The sequence below is a fragment of the Erinaceus europaeus genome, chromosome 7, assembly GCF_950295315.1.
Source record: "Erinaceus europaeus chromosome 7, mEriEur2.1, whole genome shotgun sequence".
Lineage (NCBI taxonomy): Eukaryota > Metazoa > Chordata > Mammalia > Eulipotyphla > Erinaceidae > Erinaceus > Erinaceus europaeus.
This window is the reverse complement of record NC_080168.1, coordinates 129113923-129136357: the sequence shown is the minus strand read 5'-3', so window position 1 is coordinate 129136357 and position 22435 is coordinate 129113923. Positions and strand designations below refer to the sequence as shown.

Here is a 22435-nt window from a genome sequence, read left to right as displayed (position 1 = left end):
GGGGCCGGGAGGGGCCGAGGACCCAGTGTCCTGTGGTGATGACGGCGGGGCAGAGAGACTGTACACACACACCGACCCTCATGTAGACCATCCCTCTGAAAGCACACCAGTAAAAGGGGAAGGGAGTGTAAAGCTCATTAGAAAGTAAAATCTCACCAATGCAACGAGTGCCACCTCGACATGCTTCACTTCAGACTGTGTCCAGAGACTTCACGAGTGGAATGACAACCCTTCAGCTTCGTTGCTCGGGTGAGACCTTTCCTTTCATAGTATACTCTAATTCCACCTCAGGTGGTTCACTTTCTAACAAAGTCCCAAAACCTAGATATACACCAGTTTCTGTGAGAGAGAGCTTATGTTCACACGTATCCATAAACTACTGCAAAATATATACCTGAAAGCAGAAGTACACTAGAGTTTGCAGTGAGTGTCCTCCTAACACTTCCTCTCCACTATTCCAAGCTTTGGGTCCATGATTGCTCAACAATTTGTTTGGCTTCGTATGTTAACTCTCTTTTCAATCACCAGGTTCCAGATGCCACCAGGATGCTGGCCAGGCTTCCCTAGACTGAAGACCCCACCAATGTGTCCTGGAGCTCAGCTTCCCCAGAGACCCACCCTACTAGGGAAAGAGAGAGGCAGACTGGGAGTATGGATCGACCAGTCAACGCCCATGTTCAGCGGGGAAGCAATTACAGAAGCCAGACCTTCCAACTTCTGCAACCCTCAATGACCCTGGGTCCATGCTCCCAGAGGGATAGAGAATGGGAAAGCTATCAGGGGAGGGGGTGGGAAATGGAGATTGGGTGATGGGAATTGTGTGGAATTGTACCCCTCCTCCCCTATGGTTTTGTTAATTAATCCTTTCTTAAATAAAAAAATAAAATTAAATTAAAAAAAAAAAAAAGTAAAATTTCGGGGGTCGGGCGCTAGCGCAGCGGGTTAAGCGCAGGTGGTGCAAAGCGCAAGGACCGGCATAAGGATCTCCTGGTTCGAGCCCCCGGCTCCCCATCTGCAGGGGAGTCACTTCACAGGCGGCGAAGCAGGTCTGCAGCCTCCCCCTCTCAACCTCTCTCTGTCCTAGCAAATAAAAATAAAAGGTTTTGAAAAAATATTTCTAGAAGAGTCAGTTAAAATCTAAGAGAGAAAAGAGCCTGGCTAGGGGGATTTGTTGCACTTGATTAAGTGCACACATGACAGGGCACAAGGGCCCCATTCAAGCCCCTGGTCCCCACCTGCAGGGGGAAAGCTTCATGAGTGGTGAAGCAGGGCTGCGGGTGTCTCTCTGTCTCTCTCCCTCTCTATCCCCTCCCTTCTCAATTTCTGTCTCTAGCTAATAATAACTAACTAAATAAAAAGATTTAAAAGAAAACAATTTCATTAAAAAGAGAGAGGCAGGTAGTGGCACACAAGGATAAGCACACACAGTACTAAGGACGGAGTGGGGCGGTGGTGCCGCGGGCTAAGCACACGTGGCACAAAGCTCAGGGACAGGCGTAAGGATCCCGGTTCAAGCCCCTGGCTCCCCACCTGCAGGGGAGTCGCTTCACACACCACAATACTAAGGACCCTGGAAGGATCCCGGTTCGAGCTCCCAGCTCCCCACCTGCAGGGGGGTTGTTTCACAAGCAGTGAAACAGGTCTGCAGGTGTCTTTCTCCCTGTCTCCCCCTCCCTCTCAATTTCTGTCTGTCCTATCCAATAAAATGGAAAAGTTGGCCCCAGGAGCAGTGGATTAGTTGTGCCAGCATACTCCTGAAGGAAAAAAAAGAAAAGAAAAGAAAAAGGAAGGGGAAAATGCTGGCTCTGAATTCAGACCATCAGAGCTAGCTACAAGGAGAAGCCCATCTCCCTGCGGCTTATGCCCAGGAGGAACCGGGCTGTCTGGTCAGGGGTGAGTATGAATGCCTGGGCGGAGCTGGGCGCCCCCCGCATTCAGCCTCTATGAGCTCTGGGTTCTGCCCCTGCGGGGCGCACATGCGGGGGGACACACAGCCTGTCTCCTAGCTGAACAGGCCTTTGGCCCCTGCCCAGGCAATAAAACATGCCAAGTCCAGCACCAGGCAACACTCCTTTCTGGAATCCTACTTGGTCTTCCCCAGCAGTCTCTTCAAAAGCACTTAAGTGAGGGAAGCAGGTCCTTGGCAGTGGGCTGGTGCATGAGAAACGAACGGGCCAGAGAGACAGTGGGGAGGCCAGGCGGTTGAGTGCACTGCTGACTGTGTGCAAGGACCCGGGTTCAAGCCCCTGCACCCACCTGCAGGGGACAAGGTTCACAAGCAGGGAATCAGGTCTGTAGGTCTCTCTGTCTCCCTCCCTATCTCCCTTCCCCATAAACTCTTCTCTTTCCTATCAAATCAATAAAAGAAAAAGAAAGTATGTCTAACAAAGGGACTTTTCAAAGTTAACCCAATCACCAAATAATGTGATGTTAACAATAATTATCCATTGTCTTCTTCAACCCTAAGACAGCAGGAACCTCACATCTCCACTATAGAGCCTAAACTTCCCCCAGTCCTGGGACCCTAGGGTAGGACCCACTTTCCCGTATGCTTCTCCCAATTCTTATCAAATAATATTGCATCCGCTGATTGCAACCTAATCAACGCAACGAGTGCCACCCCAGCATGCTTCCCTTCAGACTGTGTCCAGAGACTTCAGGTGTGGAATGACAACCCTTCAGCTTCATCACTCGGGTGAGACCTTTCCTTTCATGGTATTCTCTAATTCCATTTCAGGTGGTTCACTTTCTAACAAAGTCCCAAAACCTAGATATAGACCAGGTTCCAGGAGATAAAGCATATGTTCACAGGTATCCATAAACTAGAGCAAATATATACCTGAAAGCAGAAGTACACTAGAGTTTGCAGTGAGTATCCCCCAACACTTCATCTCCACTATCCCAACCTTTGGGTCCATGATTGCTCAACAATTTGTTTGGCTTTGTATGTTAACTCGCTTTTCAGCCATCAGGTTCCAGATGCCATCAGGATGCCGGCCAGACTTCCCTGGACAGACAAACCCACCAATGTGTCCTGGAGCTCCGCTTCCCCAGAGACCCACCCCACTAGGGATAGAGAGAGACAGGCTGGGAGTATGGATCGACCAGTCAACGCCCATGTTCAACAGGGAAGCAATTACAGAAGCCAGATATTCCACCTTCTGCAACCCACAACAACTCTGGGTCCATGCTCCCAGAGGGACAGAGAATGGGAAAGCTGTCAGGGGAGGGGGTGGGATATAGAGATCGGGTGGTGGGAATTGTGTGGAGTTGTACCCCCCCATCCTATGATTTTGTTAATGTCTCCTTACTTAAATAAAAAAAAGAAAGAAAGCTGTTGAGAGTGGTAGATGTGTTTGTGGTGCAGGCACTGGGCCTTGGCAGCCAGTCCGGTGGTGATACAAAAAAGAAAAAAAAAACTTCAACTTAAAAAAGAGAAAAATGGGGAGTTGGGCAGTAGCACAGTGGGTTAATTGCACATGGCGCAAAGCACAGGGACCGGCATAAAGATCCCGGTTCGAGCCCCCGGCTCCCCACCTGCAGGGGAGTCACTTCACAGGCAGTGAAGCAGGTCTGCAGGTGTCTGTCTTTCTCTCCCCCTCTCTGTCTTCCCCTCCTCTCTCCATTTCTCTCTGTCCTATCCAACAACAGCAATAACAAGGGCAACAGAAATGGGAAAGATGGCCTCCAGGAGCAGTGGATTCGGAGTGCCGGCACCAAGCCCCAGAGATAACCCTGGAGGCAAAATAAATAAATAAATAAACAAAAAGAAAGAAAGAAAGAAAAGAAGAAGAAAGAAGCAGGAAAAACACCCAGTGACGACAGGGGCAGGGGCCAGGGGGCGGGCAGCTGTGACTAAGGGTCAAAGGCCGTGACCAGAAGCTGGGAGAGGTAAGGAAGGGTTCTGCCCAGCATCGCTGAGGGTGTGAGGCCCCGCTGACCTCATGGTCCAGGCTGCTGGCCTCTGGGACGTCAAGAAAACCAGTCTCATTGACTCAAGTCACCTGCTCTGTGCTGGTGTGACGGCAGCCCTCGGAAGCAGATGCAGAAAAAGGTGACGTGACTCAGTTGGACACTTATCTCGCATCAGTCTCACTGGAAGGCGGAAGGGTTCCCGGTGCCCAGGAACTGAGCCCAGCGCACCCAGCCTCCTTGAGGCCTCACACAGTCGGGCCTGAGAGGTCACAATCCTGACACCTGCTTTCCCTCAGAGACCGAGACTAGGGCCAGCGGGACTCCAAGCCGGGTGACATCCCACAAGGCCACTCGAGGCATGGGGCACGGAGGAGGTGGAGGAGAAAAGCAATGACTTGGAGGGGCCAGGCGGAGGGGCACCAAGTTAAGCACACAGAGTACTAAGCGCAAGGATCCGTGCAAGGATCCGGGTTCGAGTTCCCGCTCCCCACCTGCGGGGGGGGGGGGGGGTCGCTTCACAAGCAGTGAAGCAGGCCTGCAGGTGTCTGTCTTTCTTTCCTCCTTTCTCCCCCTCCCCTCTCGATTTCTCTCTGTCCTGTCCAATAAAATGGGAAAAATGGCCTCCAGGAGCCGTGGATTCCTAGTGCTGGCACTGAGCCCCAGTGATCACTCTGGAGGCAAAAAGGAAAAAAGGAAAGTATAAGCTTGGGCTGAGAAGATAGCATAATGGTTATGCAAAAGACTTTCATGCCCAAGGCTCCAAAGTCTCAGGTTCAATTCCCAGCACCGACAGCTGAGCAGACTCTGGTTGCCCTCTGTGTGTATCTTTTTTTTTCTGTGTGTCTCCCTGTCATTAAAAATTGGTAGGTAAAGAGCTATGGCCACTCATTTCTAATGATTTTTCTTTTATGAAGGGAAAGTGTGTGTGTGTATGGATGGGAGATCAGTCAGCACACTGCTCAGCTGTGACACGTGGTGGTAGCAGGGATGGAACCCAGAGCCTCCGACAGAAGTCCCGTCTGTGCCCTAAGGCCTCTCTGTCTCCGTCTCATGGGGTTGTCAGAAAAGATATGTCACGTTCTTGAACAGAAACACATAGAAAAGCACATCATAACTTTACCAACAACACAACAGACACAGAAATGGAGAGAGATCGACAGAGAATGGAAGAGACAGAAAGACACACACACACACACACACACACACACACATATAAGCACAGTGGTCCGGGAGGTGCTACAGTGATAAAGCTTTGGACTCTCAAACATGTGCCAGAGTGATGACTGGTTCTTTCACTCTCCTCCTATCTTTCTCATAAATAAATAAAAATCATGAAAAAAAAGAAGAAGAAGACACACAGAGAGAGAACACAGCACCAAAATTTTCATCAGTGTGGTGGGGGTTGGACTCAACCTGGTCTGAGCACATGGTAAAGCAGCCACAGTCCAAGTGAGCTATTTCTCTGGACCTCGTAACATAAAATTGAGTTGTTAAAATAAACACAACAAAGTGCTTCTGAAAGTTCCTAGGTGCAAAGCACTGATACAAGGACCAGGCTCAGGCATCGCCTGCCTCTGCCCTGTATTCATTACAGAAAGGTAGGACAAGGGCCTTCATTTTTATCCAGGACTGCCTGAACTGTGCAGATGAGCAAGCAGGGCCCTGTGGTCAGTCTGGTGCCCAGCAGCTCCCAGAACCTGCTGGGTCAGGGCACTGCTCTGAGCACTGACCACAGACTGATAATGCAGGGCACTGCTCTGAGCACTGACCACAGACTGATAATGCAGAGCACTGCTCTGAGCACTGACCACAGGCTGATAATACAGGGCAGTGCACTGAGCACCGACCACAGACTGATAATGCAGGGCACTGCTCTGAGCACTGACCACAGACTGATAATACAGGGCACTGCTCTGAGCACTGACCACAGACTGATAATACAGGGCACTGCTCTGAGCACTGACCACAGACTGATAATGCAGGGCACTGCTCTGAGCACTGACCACAGGCTGATAATACAGGGCACTGCACTAAGCACTGACCACAGACTGATAATGCAGGGCACTGTACTGAGCACCGACCACAGGCTGATAATACAGGGCACTGCTCTGAGCACAGGCTGATAATATAGAGCACTGCACTGAGCACCGACCACAGGCTGATAATACAGGGCACTGCTCTGAGCACTGACCACAGGCTGATAATACAGAGCACTGCACTGAGCACCAACCACAGGCTGATAATACAGGGCACTGCACTGAGCACTGACCACAGGCTGATAATGCAGGGTACTGCTCTGAGCACTGACCACAGGCTGATAATACAGGGCACTGCACTGAGCACTGACCACAGACTGATAATGCGGAGCACTGCTCTGAGCACTGACCACAGGCTGATAATACAGGGCACTGCTCTGAGCACTGACCACAGGCTGATAATGCAGGGCACTGCTCTGAGCACTGACCACAGGTTGATAATACAGGGCACTGCTCTGAGCACCAACCACAGGCTGATAATGCAGGGCACTGCTCTGAGCACTGACCACAGGATGAAATGCAGGGCACTACTCTGAACACCGACCACAGGCTGATAATGCAGGGCACTGCACTGAGCACTGACCACAGGCTGAAATGCAGGGCACTGCTCTGAACACCGACCACAGGCTGATAATGCAGGGCACTGCTCTGAACACTGACCACAGGCTGATAATGCAGAGCACTGCTCTGAGCACTGACCACAGGCTGATAATACAGGGCACTGCTCTGAGCACTGACCACAGGATGATAATGCAGGGCACTGCTCTGAGCACCGACCACAGGCTGATAATACAGGGCACTGCTCTGAGCACCGACCACAGGCTGATAATACAGGGCACTGCTCTGAGCACCAACCACAGGCTGATAATACAGGGCACTGCTCTGAGCACTGACCACAGGGTGATAATACAGGGCACTGCTCTGAGCACTGACCACAGACTGATAATACAGGGCACTGCACTGAGCACTGACCACAGGCTGATAATACAGGGCACTGCTCTGAGCACCGACCACAGACTGATAATGCAGGGCACTGTACTGAGCACCGACCACAGGCTGATAATACAGGGCACTGCTCTGAGCACTGACCACAGGCTGATAATACAGAGCACTGCACTGAGCACCGACCACAGGCTGATAATACAGGTCACTGCACTGAGCACTGACCACAGGCTGATAATGCAGGGCACTGCTCTGAGCACTGACCACAGGCTGATAATACAGGGCAGTGCACTGAGCACCGACCACAGGCTGATAATACAGGGCACTGCTCTGAGCACCGACCACAGGCTGATAATACAGGGCACTGCCCTGAGCACCGACCACAGGGTGATAATACAGGGCACTGCACTGAGCACTGACCACAGACTGATAATGCAGGGCACTGCTCTGAGCACTGACCACAGGCTGATAATGCAGGGCACTGCTCTGAGCACCGACCACAGACTGATAATACAGGGCACTGCTCTGAGCACTGACCACAGGTTGATAATGCAGAGCACTGCTCTGAGCACTGACCACAGGCTGATAATGCAGGGTACTGTTCTGAGCACTGACCACAGACTGATAATGCAGGGCACTGCTCTGAGCACTGACCACAGGCTGATAATACAGGGCACTGTTCTGAGCACTGACCACAGGCTGATAATGCTGGGCACTGTTCTGAGCACTGACCACAGGCTGATAATGCAGGGCTGATCCTGTTGCTATGCCCACTTGACAGAGGAGGAATGTGGGGCCAAAAGCTCAGTAAGCCAAAGGCCAGCATAGTGGTTCTGCAAAATACCTTCATGCTTCAGGGTCTGAGGCCCAGGGTTCAGTCCCCAGTACTAGCACAGGCTAGAGCTGAATAGTTCTCTGGTCTTTCTCTCTGTTTATAACTATTTCCTGAAGGGGTGGCACCAGGCGGTGGTGCACCTGGCTAAGTGCACACATCACAGTGCACAAGACCTAGGTCCAAGCCCCTGTCTCCACCCACAGGGGGAAAGCTTCATGAAAGGTAAAGCAGAGCTGTAAGTGTCTCTCTGTCTCCCTACCTCTCTATCTCCCCTCTTAATTTCTCTCTGTCTCTATCCAATAGTAAATAAAATATTAAAAAATACTTAAAGTTTTTTTCTAAAGAGAGAAGGAGAGAAAGAATGAGAGAGAGAGAGAGAGAGAGGGAGAGAGAGAGAGAGAGGGAGAGAGAGGGAGAGAGAGAGAGGGAGAGAGAGGGAGAGAGAGAGAGAGAGGGAGAGAGAGGGAGAGAGAGAGAGGGAGAGAGAGAGAGGGAGAGAGAGAGAGAGAGAGAGAGAGGGAGAGAGAGGGAGAGAGAGAGAGGGAGAGAGAGAGAGGGAGAGAGAGAGAGAGAGAGAGAGGGAGAGAGAGGGAGAGAGAGGGCTCTAACTCTCAGCAAAACATGAGTCATGAAGCTGGATTCAAACCCAGACAGTTACCCTTGGGCTTCATGTCACTAACCACCTGGCTATGCTGACAGGCAAGGCAGTTTGCACAGAGTACAAGGACAATGCTGTCGGCAGCCCTGCCCCAATACCAGCAGCCCAGCTAACCTCCTCCTCCCAGCAGGCCTGATGCAGGGTTCTGCCTGCAAGTGTCGCTTATTTTTATTTCCTTCTGTTAACTGCTGACATTCTGGAAGGGGCTAAAACAATGACATATAACACATAAAAAAAGAATGTGGTTCTCATGTCTGGTGGGAACACTTCCCTATTAGGACAGGTCAGAGGCTGTTCCAGCCAAGGAGGAAGAGAACCCACTGTCACATAGCTGGGCTGGCAGGCTCCACTATGGGGGGCGGGGGGCAGGGGACACTGAGCCAGACAGGGGGACCCTGAAGGCTTGGTACCCAGGAGAAACATGTGCAGCTGACAGACACAGCTGGGGGCAGGGGTGAATCTATGTGCCCCAGGATTCAGATCCACAAAGACTTCTCCACATCTGCCCGGGCAAAAGCCCAAGTTACTTCAGGTTGCCAGTTTGGTCAAACACAGGCACAGGCAGTCGCATGCAGCCCACAGAGTCACACGCGTTGGTCAGTAATGAAAGATGCATTTATCACACAATGGAAAAGACAGTGAGTGGCCCAGGAGGCAGTGCAGTGGATAAAAGCACAGGACTCTCAAGTATGGGGTCCTGAGTTCGATCCCTGGCATCATATGCGCCAGAAAGATGCACTGTTTTTTTTTCTTTCTGTTTTCCCCATCTCAAAAATAAATAAACAAATAAATAATAGGAAATACAGTAGTTTGTTATCTGATGCTCTGCTTGCCATGGTTTCAGTTAACAAAGGTTCAACTGCAGTCCAAAAACATTGTGATGATATTTTGATTAAGACAGAGGGAAGAGGCCAAGAGGTTGTACACGCAGTAGATCACACACATTACGGTGTACAAGGACCTGGGTTCAAGCCCCTGGTCCCCACCAGCAGGGAGGAGGCTTCACGAGCATTGAAGCAGAGGTGCAGGTCTGACTCTCCCTCTTTATCCACCTCTTCCCTCTCAACTTCTCTCTATCTCATTAAAAATAATAATAAAGTAAAAAGGGAAACCACACTGATCCAACTTTAATAATCGCACCTCATCATGACTGTGCTATTGGCTATCAGAAAAGTCATGTTGTCCTAGCCATGACCACAGAATGAGAGCCCAGACCTACAGGGATACAGAGGTTACATGGGCTCCTGCGACAAATATGGCCCCCAGATCAAATCGACGGGGCTTACAGTTAACAATATTTATGTACTTTGCCCATTTTGGGAGCTACTTTCTGCTCTGATCCAGCTTTCTAGTGCTATTTCCAACTCTGACACCATCTTCCCAGACAATACCTTTGTTCTACCTGCATGTTAACTGCTGTCCTCAGGCAAAAATAAGAAAAGTCATGGGCCCCTTGGAATATACCTAAAATAGACCTACTAGTTTTTTCTAAAATGGAGACCCCAAATCTTCATCTGCAATATTCTTGTCTTTAAGTTCATGATTATTAAACAATTTGTTCTGGGAGTTGGGTTAAATGCACCTGGTGCGAAGCGCAAGGACCAGCCTAAGGATCCTGGTTCGAGCCCCCGGCTCCCCCCCTGCAGGGGAGTCGCTTCCCAGGCGGTGAAGCAGGTCTGCAGGTGTCTGTCTTTCTCTCCCCCTCTCTGTCTTCCCCTCCTCTCTCCATTTCTCTCTGTCCTATCCAACAACGACAACAATACTAACTACAACAATAAAAGAAACAAGGGCAACAAAAGGGCAAGTAAATAAATTAAATAAAAATAAATAAAAATTAAAAATATTTTTGTTCTGCTTTATATCTTAATGCTTTTTCAGCCACCAGGTTGCAGATGCTACCATGACACCATCCTGACTTCCCTGGACAGCCAACCCCACCAATGTGTCCTGGAGCCCCGCTTCCCCAGAGCCCTGCCCCACTAGGGAAAGAGAGAGACAGGCTGGGAGTGTGGATCCACCTGTCAACACCCATGTTCAGCGGGGAAGCAATGACAGAAGCCAGACCTTCCACCTTCTGCATCCCACAGTGACCCTGGGTCCATGCTCCCAGAGGGATAGAGAGTGGGAAAGCTGTCAGGGGAGGGGATGGGATACGGAGTTCTGGTGGTGGGAATTGTGTGGAACTATACCCCTCTTACCCTATAGTCTTGTCAATATTTCCATTTTATAAATAAAAGAGAGAGAGAAAAAAGACCCAGGTTCGAGCCCGGCCCCCATCTGAGGGGGAGCTTCATGAGTGGTGAGGCAGGGCTGCAGGTGTCTCTCTGTCTCTCTTCCTATCTCACCCTCCCCTCTCAATTTCTGTCTCTATCAGAACAACAACAAGCACAGAACCAAAAACGCCCGTCGGCACCAAACTCCAGTAATAATCCTGGTAACAATTTAAAAAAGCAAAGAAAATCTGCCCCAGGGAGGCCAGGGATAGCCTAAAAGGACAGTGGCCATGCCACCATCCCAGGCAGCCCTGAGCCACAGGCAGAGGTGACAACAACACCTTGATTTGAAACAATGAAGTCATCTTCCCCAACCTGAAGCCTGCCTTTCAGGAGCCCAGCCAGGAGACAAGATGACTGTTTTCAGAGTCATCTGAAAACATCGGAGGAGGGAGGGTCTCATTGTGTAACTCAGAGCCGGGGAAACACTGCAAGACAATTAGCCAGCTGCCAGGCTCACAGACCGCGCCAGCTGGAGCCCCGCATTGATGGTTCAGTACCAATTAATGAATCGCTATATTAAAGGAAATCACCTCTAACATTTCAACGCGTGATCGTATGTAATTATGCTCACACGCAGGAACACTTGATAATTAATGAGGCCTCCGCTTCCTGAGACGTGTGATCCTTCTGTCTTGAATCCCAAAGAGGCGGGCAGGGAGAAGGCGCTAAATATAGCTCAGGAACTCACTTAATCAGCCTTTAAGTCACCATTCAACATCAACAGCCAAACCAGAACAAAGGCTTCTCCTTCTCGGGACTCTCAAGGCTCTGAGTCTCAGAGGTTAAATAAATGCACAACAACAAGACTCACAGAAGCAGTCGGCCATGGGCACAGGGAGGGAGCCACGCCTCCTCCCTCCCCCACCCCCGAGATCACTGTGGCTCCCAGCCAGCAAGTGGCTACTTCTCCAGGGACACTCAGACCTGGCCCCACACCACCACCCCCTGGCCTTGGCAACAGGGCTGCGTGATCACTTCACAGAGCACAGGCTCATCTCTGCAACTGAAAAAGAAAAACAGTCTTTCCTCCTCATGAGGGATGTTTCCCACAAAGTGGTGGGCCTAGGCACCGAGCTGTTTGAGGGGCTCAACACGGCAGAACTCAGCCTTTGTAGCCATCCTGAGTGGGTACTACCAGAATCCCCATTTTATTTCTTGATTTCTTCACGGGGGGATTAATGGTTTAGAATTGCCAGTAAAATACAATACTTTGAGCATGTATAACATTTCCATATAACAGCACAACCCCCACTAGGTCCTCCTCTGCCATCATGTTCCAGGACCTGAACTCCCCTCCCCCACCACAGTCTTTGACTTTGGTGCAACACACCAACTCCAGTGCAAGTTCTGCTGAGTGTTTCTCTTCTGATTTTGTTTATCAACTTCTGTCTATGAGTGAGATCATCCCATATTCTTCCTTCTCTTTCTGACTTATCTCACTTCACATATCTTCGAGATCCATCCAAGACGGGGTAAAGAAAAAGCGAATTCACCATGAATTTGAGACTTTGGAGTCTCAGGAATAAGAGCCTCTTTGCAGAACCATTATGCCATCTACCCTTTCACATTCCTCAGTTTCCCACCTAACAATTCAATCCCCATCTAGGTCCTCCTCTGCCCCCATGTTCCAGGACCTGAGCCCTCCTTCACTGCCCCAGAGTCCTTTACTTTGGTGCGATAGCTCAGACCCAGCTCAAGTTCTGCTCTGTGTTTATTACTCAACTATTCTATTTTATTTTCTTTTCATAACTGGACTTGTTTCACTGAAGATGCCTTTAAGATTTAAAATGGGAAAGAGATCTGCCAATATTTTCCTCTAAGTATTTGGTAGTTTCTGGTCTAACATCCAAGAGGTGTTGAAGTTCCCTCCTGTGACTGTGTTGCTGTTACTATGTTGCTGTGGCCCTTTCAGTAGGTGTTGGCGATGTTTAGATGGCCTCTCCTTGGATGCACAGATGCTAATCCTCTTAAGTCCTCTTGACTAACTGATCCTCTGAGCACTAAGTAATGTCCATCCCTGTATTTTTAAATTTTATTTATTTTAAGTTCTGTTGTGTCAGACTGAGAATAGCTGTGCTGAGGCTCCAGCCCTTTCTTCTCTCTGCCTCTCTTAGTCGGGACAGGCCACAATTCCATTGCTCTTGGGCCAGCCTTTTCACTCTTTTTATTTCAGATAAAGAGAGGTACAAAGAGAGAGACAGAAAGAGAGAGAAGAGATACCACAGCACTGTCTGCGGGCTCTCCCTCCATCTCATACAAGGTGTCCCCAGACCTTCTCGCATGGTAAGGCGTGCACTCTAGCAAGGGAACTCTCTCTCGGCCCCACCAGACTCTTAAATAACTCCCCTGAGTTTACCAATCTCTGGGGGAGAACTGTCTGTGTGAGCTGCAAACCAGGTGGAATCAACACACTTTCTAGATGCTAAGAATCACTCTCAGCAAAACAAAAGTTGAGTGAGGTGCCCAGAACTCCCCTACATCTCCTTTCTGTTTCCAGCCAAGTTCCGCAGTAACTACAGTTGAAAATGCAGAAGGAACCAGATGTGACCCACAGAAACACCAGGGGAGCTGCTGGGGGGGGCGGGATTCCCAAAAGCATTTCTTATCTAAAAAAAATAATAATAACAAAGTAAAGGGGCCAGACAGTGGCGCACCTAGTTAAGTGTCCACACACATTACAGTGTGCGAGGACAGGGGTTCAAGCCCCCGGCCCCCACTTACAGGGAGAAAGCAGTGGTGAAGCAGGGCTGCAGGTGTCTCTGTCTCTTTCCCTCTCTATCTCCCCTCCCTTCTCAATTTCTCTCTCTATGCAATAACAAATAGATTTTTAAAAAGAAATTTAAAAAGCAAAGTAAAAGAACATCAAATGGAATCAAACAGAGTCTGCCAGCCCTCACTGCCCCCAGCCCCACCCCCACGGCAGAGAGTGGCGGTCCCCGGCCGGGCAGGGGGATGGCCCTCACCTTGTCGTAATAGTATCGCAGGGCCCTGCTCAGCTTATCGTAGTTCATGTTTGTTTTGTTTTTGCGGAGTCCCCACAGCTTGGCCACTTCTTCTGCTTTGAGGAGCTTGAATTCACCATCGTTGGAGGTCCAGCAGATCAGATGCTCATGTTTCTGGTCCAGCAACAACTGCAACAGGAACTGCCACAGCGTGATTGCACTCTCCATGCCTGCAGGGCGAGGGAGGGGTCAGGGCAGGCGGTCAGGGCAGGGCGAGGGCAGGTGGTCGGGGCAGGTGGTCAGGGCAGGTGGTCAGGGCAGGTGGTTGGGGCAGGTGGTCAGGGCAGGTGGTCAGGGCAGGTGGTCGGGGCAGGTGGTCGGGGCAGGGCGAGGGCAGGTGGTCGGGGCAGGCGGTCGGGGCAGGCGGTCGGGGCAGGCGGTCGGGGCAGGCGGTCAGGGCAGGGTGAGAGCAGGTGGTCGGGGCAGGTGGTTGGGGCAGGCGGTCGGGGCAGGCGGTCAGGGCAGGTGGTCAGGGCAGGGTGAGGGCAGGTGGTCGGGGCAGGTGGTTGGGGCAGGGTGAGGGCAGGTGGTCGGGGCAGGTGGTCAGGGCAGGCGGTCGGGGCAGGCGGTCGGGGCAGGCGGTCGGGGCAGGCGGTCAGGGCAGGTGGTCAGGGCAGGGTGAGGGCAGGTGGTCGGGGCAGGTGGTTGGAGCAGGCGGTCAGGGCAGGCGGTTGGGGCAGGTGGTCAGGGCAGGTGGTCGGGGCAGGTGGTCGGGGCAGGTGGTCAGGGAAGGTGCACACCGGCCCAGGGAGGCCACCCCACCCCCACCAACCTAAAGTCCAGTCTTCCGCAGCAGATGCCTCCTAGCTGCATCTGTTCTGGTTTTTTGCCTCCAGAGTTATCGCTGGAGCACTAGGAATCCTCTGTTCCTGGCGGTCCTTTTCCCAATTTATTGGACAGGACAAAGAGGGATTGAGAGAGGAGGGGGAGACAGACAGGGAGGAAGACAGACACCTGCAGACCTGCTTCACTGCTTGTGAAGTGTTCCCCCTGCAGGTGGGGAGCTGGTGGGGGGAAGGGGGCTTGAACCTGAGTTCTTGCAAGGCCCTTGCGCTTAGTTCTATGTGCATTTAACTGGGTGTGCCACCACCCACCCCTGGTGTTTTTTTTTTTTTTTAACTTCTTACTCTTATTTATTTACTTTTTGTTGCCACCAGGGTTATCTCTGGGGCTCAGTGCCTCCATGACCAGCCTACCACTCCAGGCAGCCTTCTTATTGTTCTCTTTCTTTCTTTCTTTCTTTCTCTCTAGGTAGGACAGAGAGAAATTTATACAGGAGCTAGACAGGAGAGAGAAAGATGCCTGAAATATAGTCCCACCTCTAGTGGAGCCGCCCCTGCCCCTGCCGTGGAGCAGAGAGAGGCTCAAGCCTGGGTCCTTGTGCGCTGTCCTGTGTGTTCTCAACTCAGTGTATCACTTCCTGGGCCCCACGCTTTTACTTTTTAACTGCAGCATGGGGCAGGGAGCTTCTGAGTAGCTTCTCCAAACCAATTTTTTCTTTTCAGGATCGAGAGAGGCAGAGCGGAGAGAACACAGCACTGCTCCACCATCCCTACGGCTCCTGTCTCTAACCCCTGTGCTCAGGGCCTCTTGCATGTGATAAGGAGTGTGCTCTACCAGGTACCCACAGTGGGTTAAGCGCAGGTCCACAAAGCACAAGGACGGGACTAAGGACCCCAGTTCGAGCCCCTGGCTCCCCACCTGCAGGGGAGTCGCTTCACAGGCAGTGAAGCAGGTCTGCAGGTGTCTGTCTTTCTCTCCCCCTCTCTGTCTTCCCCTCCTCTCTCCATTTCTCTCTGTCCTATCCAACAATGATGACATCAATATTAACTACAACAACAATAAAAACAACAAGGGCAACAAAAATAAAATAAATAAGTACATAAAAAATAATAACAATAAAATAAGTCCAGAAACCCTGGGAGAACTTCTTGGACAGCTCTGCGGCCCCATACTATTTGATCTTAAGACATTGTTTCCTTTCTTTCCAAAGCATCTCCTTCATGATTTAAAAAATATATATATTATTGGATAAAGACAGAGAGAAACTGAGAGAGAAGAGGGAGACAGAGAGACCCCTGCAGCCCTGCTTCACCCTCGTGAAGCTTTCCCCCTGCAGGTGGAGACCAGGGGCTTGAACCCGGGTCCTTGTGCGTTGTAATGTGTGTGCTCAACCAGACGCGCCACCACCTGACCCCCACTTTTCCCCCCTAAACCAGAGCACCGCTGATTCAGCCTGGGCCCTCCAGGGCCTTGGGCAGGAACTCACCTTCTGCATCAACTCTTCCCTCCGCAGCCCTTACTCACCTTTTTAACTAGTGGAGCTACTCAGAGTAAAATAAAATCTGTAGGAACACGTCTGGGTTCAAACCCTCACTTAAACAAACAAACAAAAAAAGACCTCTGTGTTATGGGAAAACAGCATAATGGCTATGCAAAAGACTTCCATGGCTGAGACCCCAAGGGTCCAGGTTCAATCTCCCGCATCACCGTAAGCCAGAGCTGTGCAGTACTCTGCTAATATATATATATATTAAAAGATGGCATTTTTCCAAGTGAGAGAGAAGCAGCACTGCTCAGCAGAGGCAGTCCCAGAAGCTCGTTCCCGGAAGCCCCAGGCACCCACGTCCTGAGTCACCTCTTCAGCTCTGGCTTGACTCCTCACTGGCTGGCTAAGAAACTCTTGGTCTACGTTTTATTGTTACGTTTTCATTGCAGACGGTAAAGGGGAGGCAGGACCCGCAGGGCTGCCCCACAGAGGCCAGCAGCCCCTTGGGCAGCAGCCCAGCAAGGAGCAGGGCACGTCCCCTCTCTGGCCCTCGCGTCCCCCCCACCCAGACGTCAGTCAGATTTCCGTGGGCACAGGAGGGTGACGCAGAGCTCAGGGAGATCCGGGGGCCCCTCTCCTGTGACTGCGGAGAGACTGACTGCTCTGCTCAAACTCCCCGTGGCCATTCCTGCCCTGGGATCCCCCGCGGCCGGCCATCCCGCTGACTGCACAGACCCTGACTGGGGAATCCCAGCTGAGCACTCCTCGGCGGTAACGCTCAGGGATACTTCCTCCCAGCTGATCAAGCCCCCTTGTACACGTGGCAGAACTAACTTGGGGTGCTAGTGGGCAGCCAGCTCTGGACCCTCCACCCTCTCTGGGTGGGGTGATTAAAGAATGGGGGGGGGGGAAGTCGGGCGGTAGCACAGCAGGTTAAAGGCATGTGGCGCAAAGTGCAAGGATCCTGGTTCGAGCCCCTGGCTCTCCACCTGCAGGGGAGTCACTTCACAGGCGGTGAAGCAGGTCTGCAGGTGTCTTTCTCTCCCCCTCTCTGTCTTCCTCTCCTCTCTCCATTTCTCTCTGTCCTATCCAACAATGACAGTAGCCATAACAACAATAATAATTACAACAACAATAAAAAAAAAAACAAGGGCAACCAAAAGGAAATAAATATTTTTAAAAATCTTTTTTTTTCTTTTTTTTTGCCTCCAGGGTTATTGCTGGGGCTCAGTGCCTGCACCATGAATCCACTGCTCCTGGAGGCCATTTTCCCCCCTTTTTGTTGTCCTTGTTGTTGTAGCCTTATTGTGGTTATTATTGTTATTGTTGGTGTCATTCATTGTTGGATAGGACAGAGAGAAATGGAGAGAGGAGGGGAAGACAGAGGGGGGAGAGAAAGACAGACACCTGCAGACCTGCTTCACTGCCTGTGAAGTGATTCCCCTGCAGGTGGGGAGCCAGGGGTTCGAACCGGGGTCCTTACGCCAGTCCTTGAGCTTGGCGTCACATGCACTTAACCCACTGTGCCACCGCCCGGCCCCCTAAAAAATGGGAGAGGGATGAGGGTCAGGAGGTAGTGCCTGGAGTACAGCACACACCTGCTGTGTCTGGGTTCAAGTCCTGAGGCTACATAGGAGCTCTGAGTGTGGAGCAGTGCTGTGGCATCTCTTTTAGATGGGAGGCAGGAGAGACATGTAAATAAAGAATAAATGACCTAGGGCCAGGGAGAGATGCAGCTTGTCAGAGCACTGACTCACTCACCTAAGGCCTCAAAGGCTGTAGGTTCAATCCCCAGCACCACCTTATCCCAGAGCTGAGCAGTAGAACACTGGGCCCTCATGATGAATGAACAGATCTTAAAATTGGGAGAGGATGGCTGCTCAGTAGGGTTGTGCGTGTGTAAGGCCCTGGGTTTGTTCCCCAGTGCTGAATAAATAACCATTAAAATGGTTCTGCATACAGAAGGAAACGCCACCCCAATAAAGAGACACCTTACAGAAATGGAGCAGACGGGCAAAGTCACGGTGCACTTGGTTAAGCGCACACACCACAGTGTGCAAGGACTCAGCTTCAAGCCCCCGGTCCCCACTGCAGGGGGAAAGCTTCGCCAGTGGTGAAGCAGGGCTACAGGTGTGGAGACTCTGTCTCTCTCCCTCTCTATTTTCCTCTCCTCCTCTCAGTTTCTCTGTCTCTGTCCAATAAAAAAAAAATGGGGGAAGATCTTTACATGCCATACACACAAGGGGCTAATAACCAAAATATATAAAGAGCTCACCAAACTCAGCAACAAAAAGAAAACAAATGACCCCATCCAAAAATGGGAAGAGGGCATGAACAGAATATTCACCACAGAAGAGATCCAGGAGACCAACAGATATATGAGAAAATGTTCCTAAGAACTGGAGATATTGGGAGTCGGGCGGTAGCACAGTGGGTTAAGTGCACGTGGCGCAAAGCGCAAGGACCGGCGTGAGGGTCCCAGTTTGAGCCCCCGGCTCCCCACCTGCAGGGAAGTCACTTCACAGGCGGTGAAGCAGGTCTGCAGGTGTCTGTCTTTCTCTCTCCCTCTCTGTCTTCCCCTCCTCTCTCCATTTCTCTCTGTCCTATATAACAATGACAACATCAATAACAACACAATAATAACTACAACAACAATAAAAAACAAGGGCAACAAAAGGAAAAATAAATAAATAAAATATTTTTTGAAAAAAGAATTGGAGATACCAAGGGTTGAGCAGTGGCTCAATCAGTTAAGTGCACAGGTTGCCATGAGCAAGGACTGGGGTTTGAGTCCCTGACTCCTCCCCTGCAGGGGGACACTTCGCAAGTGGCAAAGCAGGTCTGCAGGTGTCTTTCTTTCTCCCTCTCACTATTTCCCCCTGCTCTCTCAATTTCTCTTTGTCCTATCTAATAAAAATTAGAAGAAAAAAAACAAAAGGGGAAAAAATGGCTGCCAGGAGCAGTGGATTCACAGTGCTGGCACTGAGCCCCAGCGATAACCCTGGAGACAAAAAAAAAAAAAAAAGAAGAATTGGAAATATCTGAATTTCTTTGTTTCTTGGGAACATTTTAAACTTCCTGTAACGGCCCTCTTGATACAGAGCTGAGCTGGACCTTCCTGTGTCCACGGTTCAGGTCCCCTTTAGAGACATCCCCTCCTTGCAGGAAGAGAGGCCCCTGAGCTTTGACACTTTGTCTAACTGACGTTTCCTACCAGCTTCGTTCAGTCTTGGTGTCTCCCCCATTTCTGCAGAAATCAACCAAAGACAAGGCCCGGGGTGGAGAGACCCCTGTCAGGCCTCTGGGGAAGCAGCTGCCTGCCACCTGCCACCTGCCCCCTGCTCCCTCCCTGCCCACCCCTGTACTTTACAGCCTGGCAGAGGGCCATAGCTGGGTTCTGTTAAACAGTCAGTCATATCTGAGTAACGTGCACTACCTCCTTGGTATTAGTGATTTAATGTTGATTTACAAAACTGTCAGGCAACAGAGATATAATTCCATATGCTTCCCACCACCAGAGTTCTGTGTCCCATCCCCTCCACTGGAAACTGTGGTAGTCCTCCTAAGGTCACTGCTACGGGCTGACTATATATATATTTCCCCCATGTTTTCTACAGTCCTGTCTTCACTCCCTAAGTCACACCTACAGCTATTGCTACGTCCAACCATCCTTCCATTTCTCCTCTTCTCAGATAAGAGAGACAGTGTCTGGCTTCCTCTGGTGTTCTCCAGATTCACCTCCCTTTCAGTGATGGGATAAAAACAACATTTCTCGTGACAGACGCTTTGGGTCATCATGGAATGGGGGTTCAGAGCCCTCTGGCCATCTTCCCCTATCATTTCTCCTCCTCTGGGAGAAATGTCTCTGTGTCTGTCCAATAATAAATAAATGAATAGAGGGACAAATATTTACAAACAAAACAACCTTTCCTCCCTGCCGCTGTCTGAAACTACTAATTAATGTTACAGACCAGGTGTTTTTTATTAAAACTGATTCAATACCAAAAGGTTATTGAAATGGCCATGAGTGCTCTAACACTGTTGGCTCTTTGGAATAAGAGGTGTCCATGCTTCACAGAGCTTTCTTTGGTGGTGGTGGTGGTGGTGGTGGTGGTGGTGGTGGTGGTGGTGGGAGGGGTCCCATTTTGTGCCGAGACACCATCTGTGTATCTGAGGCACGTCAGTAAAGGAGAGACCAAGACCCCTGTCCTCAGAAGCTGAAAGAACAGTCTATGGCAAACCCCCCCTACCCCAGGCAGAGCAGGCAGGGGGTGAGGGCCGGGGGCCAGGGGCTGGAGGCCAGCACGGGGGCAGCACAGGGGAGGCCACGGAAGGCACATGGAGAGGCCTGAGAACTGCCCGTCAGAATAGAAACAGTCACAGCTCTCCCATGGGTGTGATCATGAAGACACAGTCGAGATTCTGTTTGAGTAATTAAGGGAGGAAGCAGGCAAGCGTTGTTATAACACGGGCAAAAAGCAGGCAAGTGTTTATGGATCAGAGGGCAGGGATGAAAGTGCACATAGAGGCGGGGTGTGTGGGGGCGGGGGAGACAAGGAACACCATCAGACGTGTGTCATAACTCATCTGCAGATAAGCAGATTCCGTCTCACCGTGACCTGTAATTAACAGGGCTGGGAAATAGCTTCCATAATAAGATCAGAATTACATCCCCCAGACGGCTTTTCTTTTTTTCCTAGAGTCTAGACAATGCACAGCTCCTCGCTGGGACATTACACTCTCACTGGTAGCAGGTGACAGAATAAAGGCACTTGGAAGACTCCACAGAGCAAGAGCAGAGCTGGGACAGACATCTGGACACAAACATGGCGCTGGCTCCATCTGGCTGTGAGGTTCTGGATGAGTCACTTAACCTCTCTGAACCTCTGGAGTCGCGTGTGAAAAAGAAAGCTAGTGATGATCAAGTTCTCTCTCCCTGTGGGGCCTCTGTAAGAATTGCAGGAGTGGGGCTGGGCTGGGGCCCACCAGGTTGAGTGCGTATATCAGTAGACACAAGGACCCGGGTTCAAGCTCCTGGTCCCCACCTGCGGGGGAAGCTTCACGAGAGGTGAAATGGTGCTGCCAGTGTCTCTCTCTCCCTATCCGCCTCCCTCCTTGATTTCCCTCCGACCTTTCCAATAAAAATGAAGCAACAGCCAAGAGCAGTGGACTCGCCATGCAGGCACCAGGCCCCTGTGGTAACCCTCGTGTCAGTTTAAAAAATAAAGAGCTGGAGAAATTAATAATCATCAATTTTAACTTTGCCTGACACATAGGAAGTGGGTTTTTTTTTTTGTTTTTTCCCCCTCCATGGTTATCACTGGGGCTCGATGCCGGCACTATGAATCCACGGCTCCTGGAGGTCATGTTTTTCCATTTTATTGGAGAGGAAATTGAGAGGGGCTGGGCGAGATAGAGAGAGTAACAACTGCAGACCTGCTGTACTGCTCATGAAGTGTCTTCCCTTCCCCCTGCAGGTAGGGACTGGGGGCTTGAACCCGGATCCTCAAGCATGGTGACATGTGCACTTAACCAAGTGCACCACCACCTGGCTCCTGTAAATGCTCTTTAAATGCTTATTATTATGAAGATGATGATGATGATGACTTAAAAAAAATACGGGAATCTCTTCATGTTATAAGTCATTGAGGCCATAAGCCAGAGTTGAGCACAACACTGGGAAAAACAAACAAACAAACAAACAAACAAAACCCCATCTTAATCCCTGTGCCACTAACGGTTCCAGGTTCAAACCCCAGTGCCATGAGAAGCCAGAGTTTAGCAGAGCTCTGGTAAAACAAACAAACAAACAAACAAACAGACAAACGGCCAGGTGGTAGTGCAGTGTGCTAAGCGCACAGGGAGCGAAGTACAAGGACTGGAACAAGGATCCAGGTTCGAGCCCCTGGTTCCCTACTTGTGGGGGGGGGGCCGCTTCACAGGCGGTGAAACAGGTCCACCTGGAAATGGCTGCCAGGAGCCCTGGTGAAGCCCAGAGGCAATAACTAAATAGGTTAATAAATGGGGTGAAGCACATGCCAGCCTGGCTCCTGCTTCCTCCTGCCAGATGTACGGCTCACGCACTAAGACTGGACCAGGCTAGTTGGAGATGACTTTCTGAAGTGAAAGGATGTGTGAACAGGGTGAGAGGAGGACATGGATGTGCCCTCACAGAGGCGGGATGGGCACAGAGACAGCATCAGGCTGGACCTGGGATGAAACATGCCTGCAAACCCGCACAGAGACAGAGACAGAGACAGCCAGCAGCCTCCCCGGAGAGCAGGCTATTCAGCAGGGCTCCTGAGCTCCTGCTAAGTGCATCGTGCCTCCTGCAGCGGCTGCGCCCCCGGCCAAGGTTCCGTGTTGCAGCAATGCCTGCACCCTGCGATTCACAGGCATGGCTACTGCTTCCAGGGCCATGGCAGGACAAACCTTCAGGGGCCCTGCTGGCTGCTTCTTGGAGGCGGGCATTCCCGCTGTTGGCCACAAGGTGGAGCCAGAC

The 22435-nt window shown here is 50.9% G+C and overlaps 1 protein-coding gene across 2 annotated transcripts in view; it reads right to left on the bottom strand.

The window, feature by feature from the left end:
* The window catches only part of ELK3 (ETS transcription factor ELK3), an 83809-nt gene that overhangs the window by 20604 nt on the left and 40770 nt on the right, over positions 1 to 22435 (bottom strand). For both annotated transcript variants that reach the window (XM_060195579.1, XM_060195580.1), the window contains exon 2: positions 13626 to 13834. In XM_060195579.1, the coding sequence (XP_060051562.1) occupies positions 13626 to 13832 (207 nt within the window). In that variant the 5' untranslated portion in view covers positions 13833 to 13834. The remainder of the gene's footprint in view (positions 1 to 13625; positions 13835 to 22435) is intronic.